The 12,950-nt window shown below is 37.5% G+C and overlaps 1 protein-coding gene across 8 annotated transcripts in view; it reads right to left on the reverse strand.

The window, feature by feature from the left end:
* Positions 1–12,950, reverse strand: part of ANTXR1 (ANTXR cell adhesion molecule 1) — a 240,535-nt gene that overhangs the window by 141,106 nt on the left and 86,479 nt on the right. For all 8 annotated transcript variants that reach the window (XR_014841791.1, XR_014841790.1, XR_014841788.1 and 5 more), the window contains exon 10: positions 9,535–9,633. Coding sequence is in view for 2 of the 8 variants with exons in the window: in XM_003125066.7 (XP_003125114.3) it covers positions 9,535–9,633 (99 nt within the window). In the remaining 6 variants the exon portion in view is untranslated. The remainder of the gene's footprint in view (positions 1–9,534; positions 9,634–12,950) is intronic.

The following is a 12,950-nucleotide window of genomic DNA, read 5'->3' on the forward strand; positions in this document are numbered from 1 at the left end:
GTGTCTAAAACAGAAATAGCAACCAGGCAATGTTTTGTAACTTGTTTTTAACACATGAAGCAGTATCATTAACATTTTCCCACATCAGTAATTATTCTCTCCCACAACAGTAATCATTCCGGGGTGGATATAATTTATATAACAAATTATCTATTGTTAAACATTTACATTGTTACCATTGAGATGTTTCAATTTATTCACTTTCTTTCTTTTCCTCCCCCTCTCTTCCTTCCTTCTTTCTTTCCTCCTTTTTTTCCTTCCCAAATTCCTTCCTTCCTCCTCTATCCCTCCTCTGTGTCTTTGCTATTGTAAGCAATATTATGATGACCATCTTGTAGCTGAAGTCTTTGTTAACATTCTCAATCATTTCATTCTGATGAAGTTGAAATTGAAACTCTGGGTCAAAAATGTACAAAAGCAGTTGGTTCATTTTAAGAATGGCCTTCCAAAAGATTCAGTAGTCTCTCGCCAACGATGAAGGTAAACCCTTTTTCCTCTATATCTGCCAATACTGGGCACTGTATTTTTGTTCCTCTTTGCCAGTTTGATAGATTACTTAATCTGCATTTCCTTGGTTATAGTTGGCATTTTCCATATGCTTGTTTGCCATTATTTTTCTTGTAAATTTCTTTTTCATATCTTTTACACATTGAGGTGCTCATCTTTTTTACAGATTAAGAGCTGTCTATATATTAAGGTTATGGACCCTTTGCTTGTTACAGGCCACACATAATTTTGCATGTTTTCTGTTTCCATTTAGATTTTTTGGAGGGGGAGGTTTACAGAAAAATTAAAAAAAAAAAATGTACTCAAATTACCCAAATTTTCCTTTGTGGTATCTCCTTTCAGAGTTATGCTTGAAAAGTCTTTCCCCTCTGGAAATTTAGGTAAATATTTATTTTTGTTTCTTTCTAGGACTTCTGTAGTTTCATGTTCACATTTAAATTTTTCATCTGGAATTTGTTTAGATGTAAGGTTTGAGATAAAAATCGAACTTGATTTTTTTTCCAAAGGGTTAGCCAGTTGTCTCAACACTTTTTTTGAATAATCCACTCCTTTCCCATCGATTAGAAAGGTCACTATTTTATACTAACTTCACATAAGCATTTGGCTCTGCTTATGGATTTTGTTCTTCCTGTTCTAGTACTCAGTTTGCCTTTTGTGGCACCAGTTGTACATTGTTTCAATTACTGTAGCTATTTTATACATCTTAAAATTGGCTAGGGCAAGTTTCCACATTTTTCTTGGCTATTCTTAAATGTTTATTCTTCCATATAAACTTTAGAATTATTTTGTTAACTTCAAAAGTCCCACTGGAATTTTCATTGGGATTGTAGTAAAAGTAAATATTAATTTGAAGACAACTGAGGGTCTTTACAACACCCAGCTACTGCTCCATTGAATAATAAAGATAACGATAATAATCAATTAATCCTAGCAGCCAACAGTGATTGACTGCTTCCTGCACGCCTGGCCCATTCTAAGCCCTAATTCTCACATTTAAGCATGATAACAATCCACCACAGAGGTGCTATTATTGCCATACTCACTTTTCAGATAGAGAAATTGAGGCTTGGAGATGTTAAGTAACTTGCCGTGGCCCCACAGTTTTAAGACTGAGCCAGGGCGCGTTTCCTGGGTAGTTTGGTTCTAGTGTCTGTGCTGGGTCTGTACTGCCTCTCTATCTACTTTACATTTCCTTCATTTCCCTCACAAAGGTGTGTAACTTTCTTCCTATATGTCTTTACAAATTTGGTTAAATTTGTTCTTACTAGAATTTATATATTGCTGCTCTATTTTTCCTGTGATGTTTTCTAATTGGTCATTGCTGGACGATGGTAAAACTATTATTATAAGGTAGGTATTTATTGTGAAATCATTCAGTTTAGTAGCTTTCTTATTAGTCTGTTGAATTGCTTGAGTTTTCCAGGATGACACAACAATCTTTTTTTTTTTTTTTTTTTTTTTTTTTGCTTTTTAGGGCTGCACTTGCGGCATATGGAGATTCCCAGTCTAGGAATCCAACTGGAGCGATAGCTGCCAGCCTACACCACGGCCACAGCAACATGGGATCCAAGCCGCATCTGCAACCTACACCACAGCTCATAGCAACACTGGATCCTTAACCCCCTGAGCGAGGCCAGGGATCGAACCTGCCACCTCATGGTTCCTAGTCGGATTGTTTCCACTGTGCCACAACGGGAACTCGACACAATCATCATTTTAAAGTAATAATGTTTGGCCTCCTTTCCTGTACTTATATCTCTCATTAGTTTTCTTGCATAACTGTAATTCCTATGGTATTATCCAATACAGTAGTCCTTATCCATAGGTGGCTGTTGACACTCAGGTTAATAAAATTAAAGGAATTTAAAAATTCAGTTCCTCAACCGCACTAGCCACACTTCAAGTCCCCAGTAGGCCACGTATAGCTTGTGGCTACTGTATTGGCTACCATTTGAGAACATTTTCATCATCACAGAAAGTTTTATTGCACAGTGCTGCTAGAACTTGAAGATTGATGTTAAGTAATAGTGGTGAAATGGGTTGTCTTGCTTTTTTATTCCTAACTGTAAAGTGAATACCTCCATTTAGTGATTTACCATAAAATGATGTTGAGTTTTGAATTCAAATATCTATATGTAGTTTTTGTTATGTTAAAGAAATCCTTAATCTAATCTAATCTTAATTCCTAGTTTTCTAGAAGTATATATATTTAAAATTTGGAATGGATAATTAATTTTCATGCCTTCTTGGCATCAAGAAATTTTGCTATGTGAGAGACAAATTTCCTCTCATTTTTTAAAAATTGCCTTAGCTATCCCAGTTCTTTTTAAACACATTGCTGGATTTTTGTTTACCAATATTTTATTTACATTGCTTATCATCAAAGAAATTGATTTCAAATATTCTCTACTTCTAATGTCATGTCCAGTTCTTTAAAAAATCCTAAGATTACATCATTTTTATAAAATGCTTTTTCTCTATTTCTTTTCTCTGGAAGAGTATGTCAGATATGAGTCATCTGTCCCTTAAAGTCTGGTAAGGAAAAACTCTGGGTTTCGTGCTTTGGTTGAGGGGTGGGATTTCCTCATATCTCTCTATTTTATCTTCATCTGTGTCTAATCACACTGCTTAATCTATCCATTAAGTCATATTTTCTGTAAATAAACTTTTTCGGTTCTAAAGTTTACACTAGGTTCTGTGCAAATATGCCTTTGTTGAGTGTTCTTCCCCTTTTGGTCTGTTTGCTTTCTTAACACACTTTATTTCATCTTATAAATTGAAATGTAGTTGATGTACAATATTATATTAGTTTCAGGTGTGCATTTGACTTTTGCATACATTATGAAATAATCACCATGGTAAGTCTAGTATCCATCTATCCCCTTAAAAGTCATTACAATATTATTGATCATATTCCTTATGATGTATAGTATGTTCCTATGGCTTATTTATTTTATAATTGGAGGTGTGTATCTCTTAATCTCCTTCACTTGTTTCACCTTCAACCCCTCTCCTGTCTGGCAAGCAGCCATTTTTTTCTCTGCATCTAAAGTCTGTTTTCATTTTGTTTTGGTTGTTTGTTTTGTTTGGATTTTATTTTTAGAGTCCACAATAAGTACAATTATATGATATTTGTCTTTTTTTGTTTGACATTTCACTCAGCATAACAACATCTAGATCATCCATGTTGTCACAAATGGCAAGATTTCACTTTTTATGGCTGAGGAATATTCATGTACATAAATATATATATATATATACACACACACACACACTCACATATCACATCTTCTTTGTCCATTAATCTATGGATAAACATTTAAACTTTTAAATTTGATGTAGTACTTACTATTTGTTCTTTCCTTACTTTTGTTTCCCTTGCTTGAGGAGACAGATCCAAAACAATACTAAGACAGATGTCAAAGAGCATACTGCCTATATTTTCTTCTAGTTTTATGGCTTCAGACTTTACATGTAATTCTCTAATTTATTTTGCGTGTATTTTTGTATGTGGTGTTAGAAAGTAGTCCAGGTTGATTCTATTGCAAGCAATAGTTTTCTCTATTGAAGAGACCCTCTTTCCCCATTGTATATTTTTGCCTCCTTTGCTATAGACTAACTGACCATATAAGTATGAATTTATTTCTCTATTCTATTGTTTTGATCTATGTGTTTGCTTTCATGCCAGGACTATACTGCTTTGATTACTGTAGCTTTGTACTATCATTTGAAGTCAGGGAGTGTGACACTCTAGCTTGGTTTTCCTTTCTCAAGATTGCTTTGGCCATTTGGTGTCTTTTGTGTTTCCACATAAATTTTAGAATTATTTGTTCTAATTCTGTAAAAAATGACATTAGTATTTTGATGGGGATTGTACTGAATCTGTAGATTGCTTTGGGTGGTATAGTCATTTTAATGATATTAATTCTTCCAATCTATGAGCAGAGAGTATGTTTCCATTTGTTTTGTTATCTTCAATTTCTTTCATCAATCTTTTATAATTGTCAGAGTACAAGTCTTTCACTTACCTCTTCAATCAGATTTATCCCTAGGTATTTTATAATTTTCTATACAATTGTAAATATGATTGTTTCCTTAATTTCTCTTTCTGATGTTCATAATTAGTATTTAGAAATGAAACATATTTCTGCATATTGATTTTGTACCTACAGCCTTGCTGAATTCATTTATTAGTTCAAATTTTTTTTGGTAGTGTCTTTAAAATTTTCTATATATAGAACCATATGTGCAAACAGTGGCAGTTTTACTTCTTCCTTTCCATTTTGGATTCCTTTTATTTCTTTTTCTGGTCTGACTGTTGTGACTAGAACTTCCAATGCTATGTTGAATAAAAGTGGTGAGAATGGGATTCTTGTCTTGTTCCTGATCTTAGAGGAAATGCTTTCAACTTTTCACCATTGATTATGATGTTGGCAGTAAGCCTATCACACGTGGCCTTTATTATGTTGAGGTATGTTCTCTCTACGCTCCTTTCTGGACAGTGTTTATCATAAACAGATGTTGACTTTTGTCAAAGGCTTTTTCTGCATCAATCAAAATGATCATATGATTTTTGTTCTTCAATTTGTTAATGAGGTGTATTATATGTTGGTTGATTTGTGAATACTGAACCATCCTTGCATTCCTAGGATAAATCCTGCTTGATCATGATGTGTAATACTTTTAATGTATTGTTGAATTCAGTTCACTAATATTTGGTTGAGGTTTTTTGCATTTATGTTCATCAGTGCTATTGACCTATACTTTTCTTTTTGTGTGGTATCTTTGCCTGGTTCTGGTATTAGGATGATGTTGGCCTTGTAGAATGAATTCAGAAGCATTCTTTCCTCTCCATTTTTCAGGGGAATAGTTTGAGAAGGATAGATGTTAACTTCTCTTTAAAGTTTGGTAGAATTTTCCTGTGAAGCTGTCTGGTCCTGGACTTTTATTAGTTGGAAAAATTTTAAAGTAATGATTTAATTTCATTACTGGTAATTGGTCTGTTTATATTTTCTCTTTCTTCCTGATTCAGTCTCAGGAGATTGTACATTTCTAGGAATTAATTCGCTTCTTCTAGGTTATCCCCTTTATTGGTATATAGTTGATTGTAGTAACCTCTTATGATCCTTGGTATTTCTATGCTATCTATCAATTGTAACTTCCACTCTTTCATTTTTTATTTTACTTATTTGGATCGTCTCTTTTTTTGCCTTTATGAGTTTAGCTAAAGGTTTATCAATTTTGTCGATCTTTTCAAAGACCCAGTTCTTCGTTTCATTGATCTTGTCTATTGCTTTTTTAATTCTCTATTTCATTCATTTACATTCTGATCTTTCTTTTTTTCCTTCTAATAACTTTGGGTTTTGTTCATTCTTATCTTTAGATGTATGGCTATATTGTTTATTTGAGATTATTTCTTGTTTTCACACTCTGTAAATGTGTTTATTTTACAGTCTCTTTCAAAATGCTCTCTAGCCTTGCTTGCTCACTTGTTTCTTTCACCTGTCATCATATGATTTATCACTTGGGTGCTGTGAGCCCATCTTTAGAAGGGGTTATTGGCTTCAATCCTATGGTAAGCTGGGCTGGAGAGATACTGCCTTGCCAGGGCCACAAGGATCAGGATGGCCATGGACATATTTGGGGTTAGTTTCCTGAGTTGGTGCTTCTGTATTATATGGTTTATCCCCTTTATTCCTCTTCCTGCTTCCTTGAATCATCAAACAGCTTTTCTGGTCCCCATTTAATGTGTGGTACAGCCCTTAGAGCCTATAGGGGGCTCTGCTTTTTCCTGCTTGCCTTGCTGGTGTCCAGAATCTACATCAGTATCCATATCACAGCCACAAATGCCCCCAGGCCTGGAGCCCCCACAGCTTTGCTTCCTGCTTAGATTTTGCATTCCCTTTTTGTTTCTTGTAGCTGGAGATTTCCTCCTCATTCCTTTGAGCAATGCCACATATTACAATTTTTAAATCATATTTTATGCAGAATTTTGGGTCTATTATATTGACCACAAGTCTAGAAATTGTTTTAGATTCCTAAGTGGTTGATTTATTTATTTTATTTTTAAGCAAAGGAAAGGAAAGAAGGAGAGACATAGGTATTAGCCTAACTTTTTATTTTTTGGTTATATTTATCATCTAAGGATATATTTAAAAAATTTCTATATTTCGGCATTAATATGTTGGTGTTTTATTTGTGTCTTAGTGCAATAAATGTTTAAAGGTATTCACAGCCACTTAAAAAGGTATATGTATCTGCTCTATAGCTTTAATTTTTTTTTTTTTTTTTTTTTTTGTCTTTTTGTCTTTTTAGGGCCGCATCCATGGCATATGGAGGTTCCCAGGTTAGGGCTCTAATCAGAGCTGTTGCTGCTGGCATACACGAGAGCCACAGCAATGCCAGATCCAAGCTGTGTCTGTGACCTACACCACAGGTCACGGCAACACCAGATTCTTAACCCACTGAGCAAGGCCAGGGATCAAACCCACAACCTCATGGTTTGTAGTCGGATTTGGATTCATTTCCTCTGCACCATGACAGGAACTCCCTAGCTTTAATTTTTTAAAATTATCCATCCAAAGGCATGGAAAGTCATGGTATTACCTCCCACTATAACTATAATTTTTTCAACTTGATCTTTTAAAACAGTTTTTAAAAATATAATCGCTGAAGGCTCCAAAGCTTATACACATTTGGAATGGCTAGAGCCACAACAGTTTTAGCTTCATTATTGGGCCTTCAATTAGTCTTTTTTTTCTGTTTAATAATGGCACTTCTATTTTCTTTTTTGTAATAAAGTATAATGCAGTATTTAGGAAAAAATCCTGCAAGAGGAGATATATACTCTAAAAACGAAAACAGATAATGTTTTAAAACTTGGATGTGAAGGTGGGAAAGAAGAATGGGAAAGGTAAAAGAATCTAAATTTATTTTATTTTACAGGGAAAACTCTATGAGACATATAAGATTGATAGAAAAATGTGGAATTGAAAATGTTGCATTTTAAAATTTATCTTTCAGATAAAAAACAAGGTCCTACTGTATAGCACAGGGAACTCTATCCAATCTCCTGGGATAGACCATGATGGAAAATAATACATCTGAGTAGGACTGAGTCACTTTGTTGTACAGCAGAAGACTGGCACAACACTGTTAATCAATTACACTTTTATTAAAAAAAACAGAAAAAATAATGTTTATGTTTTCTGTCCTCCCTAGTTTCTTGTTCCTATTATTCACTGGATGAAGATGGACAGATGAATGAATAAATGAAGGATAAATGATTTTTTAAAATTCCAATATTTCTCCTTAGCTAGAACATTCTGAATAACCATTTGCTTGAGTTCAAGAATGTTGCTTGCAGCACAAAATATGACTGAGTCACTGCCTTTCTCCTCTCCAAACTAGGTTGGAAACACAATTGTTTGTGGTTTAAACTAAATCCGTACTCCGACAGCCTTTATTTCTTTTTGAATATGAGTCAGGTAGAGAGCCCTGCAGGTGTCTGCAAGTTTGTACAAGAAAGGAAGAAAAGCTAGTTTCCCAAGAAATAAAATTTCATAGGGAAGCTAGAAAATACGTCTTCAAAATGTCACTCGTGAATACTAAATTCACATTTTTTTTGTTATCTTAATATAGCATCTCTGCATAATCTTTTAAGCAAGGGCGATGCTACACTCCATGTCCATGCATGTTCAGAGAGGGGTTGGGTCCAAAGTCTTGCCTGTCTAGGAAGTCTTCTTTGAAGGTGTTGATGTCTTTGAGTTTAGCCCTCAGGAGTTTCTAATCCTAGATTTGAGATTTTGGTTAAGGAGAGAGGGAAGGCAGACTTGAGTGACATCCCAAATTAAAGGCGGGGGTGGGGGGAGGAAAGACTCTGTAGAAGGTGCACGTCCAACTTTTCATGCTGTGACTTCTTCGGGATAATTCAAAATGTTTTCAAATAGGGTGCACTTTTTGGACACATGAGGGCATTTCCAAGTATTAAGAAAACTGACTGAATATTTCAAATGTTTGAAATGATTCCAAGTTCAGGAATTCCAGATGTTTGTAAGGAAGCCATTGCATATCTCTGTTTAAATATTCAAGTGAGTTTTAAGATGTTAAAGAGGAAAAACAGGATAGTACCTACTCCATAAGGCTACCAGGAGGACAAAACTAGTGTGAATGGTTAATCAATGTTTATGAGTATCCTCTCCATCCTCTTTGCTCTTTCTACCTCCCAGGGCTGTTATGGCAAAAAGAGGTGGGGTATTTAAAAGGACATAGCACTGTAGAAAATGTGGTATAGTATTCCTGTTTAGCACTGCAGATACAGAATCGATGGTTACGTGTGATGGATGCCAGATGTAAATAATAAGCAGGGCTCCTGGCCATCTGCCTGCCCATAATTCATCTCTCCCATCTTCCCTGGACAGCTCTCTGAATCACACGTCTTTAAATTAAGAACTTGCCTGCTACAAATGTCTTGTGAAAGTGCCAATATTATGATAACTCATTTTTTTTCCCCATGAAAAGCCCTTAGTTTTACTTCCCTATTCCTGTATTTCAGGTCAGGGATCCACCCTGATGAGAGGGGTTTTTTTTTTGGCTCTTTCCAAAAAGCATCAACCCAGAGTGAACAAAATTTTAGCATCTACACATGCAAGCCTAACAGTCTGGCTTTCGGTTTATCCACAATTAGTAAATTTCGAGCATCTCTTTTTCCCTCTTGCACTTCAGAGTCCCTAATACTTTGTCAAGGAACGTCAAGCTTCGAATGCCCTAACCAGCCAATGCTGATGCTGCCACCTGAGAGGTTTGAACTTGGCGCACACACTGGGGGACGGGCAAACAAGTGCCCACTGCCTCTCCAGATGGGAGCAAGGGAGCCGCAGGGGCCAGCTGTGCCTTTGCTGGAGCCCGTTCCAGCAGGAAAGACCCTTCTCTGGAGTTGCCTGTGTATGACCTTGCCCCGAAGATGGGGCTGGGGGTTCCCTTCCCCCAAGCAGGTAGAAGAAAACCCCAAATTCTGTGAGAACTTACTGAGCGTGACTGACTCGTTGATCTTGAAGCTGCAGAGGACCCTGTCCACATTGCGGGCGTGTCGGAAGCCGTTCCCTCTCACCACTACTTGAAAGGACTCTGAAACAAAGAATAAGACCAAGACAGCTTAAGGGACTGCAGACTGTTAATCTTAAATTTCCCATCTGCCCTGATTGAGGGCATTTGTTAACTATTCGCCAGGCTTAAAATATGCATGGTCAGTGCAGGTTGGAAAACAGAAACATCCTCTCGGGAGCCTTTTACTTCTTCCTCACTGCCTCCTTTGCCCTAGGTGTCCATAGGAAGGTACTGGACTTCTTCGAATTCCCACCTTCTTGCCTTTGCTCCTGCTGTTCGTCCTGCCTGGGTTGCCTTCCTCCCCGCTCTCTGTACTGCAAACCTCACATGTCCCTCAAGTCCTGGCAGTTTAAAAACCTGTGATCTGTGCAGCCAGAGGACCACAGGGGAGGGGCTCTCCTCCTCTTCAGTCAGTCCAACACCTCGTGTGTATCTTTTACAGACTGGATGCCCAAGAAAGGACTTCTTTAGAACTCAAGGTGCCTAATGTATTTAAAAACCACGGCTTGTGGCATTCTCAGTCCGTCCTTTTAAACAGTAGAGCAAGCATGTGGTTGTGCACTGTCTGGTGGTGTTCCTTTGTCTTTTCTTCCACAACCAGAAAAACATTTCTTTAGATTCAAATTATTTGATACAGCTTCAGCTCTCCTGTCTCTGCAGGGCACACAGTAGGAGCACCTAGTGCTATGTAGGGTTAATTGTACACAGCAGCAAATAGAAGTCTTGCTTATCAGTGACCAGTTGTCAAGCATTTCCTGTTTGAAGGGACTCTGGTCCCTGGTGTGATCAGTACTCCTTCCTCTCAGAATAGAAGGGAGAATCTGAGCCCCGCATATGAATTTCATGTGGGCCTAAGGCATATTGAATGAACACATGTTAATACAATCTTTATAAAGTAAAAATACATCCTTTACAATATTCTTACTAAGGGAAAAAGCAGCTAATGAATTTTTTAAAGGTTAAGAATATTTGCTCAAGTTTGATAGGAACTAATAATAGTCAATGCTCCACTTTCTTTGGTTTTTGTCATCTTCTGGTGTGTAAAACCTGGGGCTTGGAACATTGCCATGGGGTATATAAAAAAAGAGAAAGACTAAAAGAGGAAAAAAATGCAATATTAGTGTAAGTGAAACTTAAAGTATAAACTGCTATCCAAATGGAGATTTAAAAAAAATTATTAAAATTTTTTTTGTTAAAGTTGATTTATAATGTTTTGTCAATTTCTGCCATATGGTAAAGTGACACAGTTATACACACAAACACACACACACACACACACACACACACAGGTTTTTTTTATATTATTTTCCATCGTGTTCTATCCCAAGAAACTGGCTATAGCTCCCTGTGCTGTACAGCAGGACCTCATTGCTTATCCATTCTAAATGGAATAGTTTGCATTTATTAACCCCACACTCCCCAGTCCATCCCACTCCCTCTCCTTCCCCCTTGGCAACCACAAGTGTGTTCTTCATGTCTGTGAGTCTGTTTCTGTTCTGTAGATAGGCTCATTTGTGCCACACCAACTAGAGATTTTCACTGAAGGAGGGATGGAATTAAAGGACTAGCATATGGGACTCTTTCAGATTTTAATAAATGTCATGAATGTATGTCACCTTCATTCCCAGAAAACTAACTTAGAGGTCAGGTTTGCCAAGAGAATAATAACTGGTAGCAGTTGCTCTCTCTGTGTGCTAGACCCTGCACTGGGTGTTGTATATGTTTAACGTCCTTTAAACTTCACCCCAGCTGATGGAGGTATAAACGAGAAAACCCTCAGTCCTTCCACCTGTTTTCCTCAGCAGCACCACCCCTAGGTGGGTTCTGTACTAGGCTTAGGGAGGATAAGTAATCTGTCCAAGCTCACAAGGCTGCTGGCTGTCAGAATCAGAACTGGAATCCTGGTCTGTTGGGTATTAAAGGCTGTGCCCTTAGAACTTGGCCGTCATGCTCTTCACCATATACTAAAATGAATCCCCAGTGTCTTGACATATGACTCATTTAGAGACTGACATTGATCGACATTGTGATTTTTTTTTAAAGGCTTATTTTAGTTTAATTTTAGACAAGTTTGTCTATTTTGCATAAAAGTGCCATTGGTCTGGATGGGAAGCAAGAAACCAAAGCCAAGGTAAAAGAACCCAGGGGGCGCTGAGTGTGCCACAAAGAGAAACAAGTTAGAAAAGAATGCTGTTTCAAAGGATAAAGGACCTGCATTGTAAGGAAATTGAGTTTTGTTTTGTTTTGTTTTGTTGCTTTTTAGGGCTGCAACTGTGGCATATGGAGGTTCCCAGGCTAGGGGTCGAATTGGAGCTATAGCTGCTGGCCTACACCATAGCCACAGCAACGCTGGATCCTTAACCCATGGAGTGAGCCCAGGGATCAAACCCACGTCCTCATGGATACTAGTCAGATTCATTTCTGCTGTGCCACAATGGGAACTCCAGAAATTGAGATTTTTGACATTGTAAATGACTTGCCCAAGATCATGTAATTATAATTAGTAAGCAGCAAAACTGGGACTTGTACCCAAGTGTTCAATGCCTTAGTTTTGAACTATATTAAGGCCATGCACAAATGGTTTTTTAGGACCATAAGCCCTATGAATGTTAAGGATTTAGATATGCATGTAGATGTATACATACAATTGCTAAGTTTAGACGGATGGACTAAATAGTTTTCTTTATAGACATCTTCCTGGTATGTGGCTGATGACACAGTTGGTTCAACAAGCGTTCTTTTTTAAGTGCCAAGCCTTGTAGAAGAATCTTATTGTATCTTATTTACTCAATTTAGCCTATAGAAACCTGTTTCGGTTTTTAGGCCAAATGCCAGACATCCATAAATCTGCTGTTGGAGGTTTTTGCTGATTCAGAACGTTTTCTGCCTCACTGCTGTGCCGACTTCTCTTGTTTCCTCAAAGAACAGCAGTGGAGGGAGAGAAGACTCTGAAAAGGCAGGCCATGTGCCAAGCTCTCTTCTCTAACATCGTGTTCTAGCATTTGCAGTTCTGCAGCTGAGTGCCCTATAAAAGAGGATGCCTGCATGGCTGCTTGGCCCATCAGGAAGAAAGACAGCAGGAATCCAGAAACAGCCATGGTGGAAACCAAACAATTTAACCCCTGAGGCCTGGGGCACAGATGGAGGAAATGATGCTCTGGGAGGCACCCCAGAGCAGAGGTGAGCTCCCACCATGCCTAGTACGGGTTCTATGTTAGGGTGCACACTTGGCTTCCACAAGAGCCTAAATATCTGACCCAGCAGCCCAAGTGGAATGTCAGCCCTTCACATGTAGAAGTTATATGACAAAACCCTGTCAAGTGACTCTGCCAGCAAGC

This window comes from Sus scrofa, chromosome 3 (assembly GCF_054392235.1).
Source record: "Sus scrofa isolate SSC_HxYL_T2T_F1_AM1 chromosome 3, Sscrofa_HxYL_maternal_Yorkshire_Landrace_v2.0, whole genome shotgun sequence".
Taxonomy (NCBI): Eukaryota; Metazoa; Chordata; class Mammalia; order Artiodactyla; family Suidae; genus Sus; species Sus scrofa.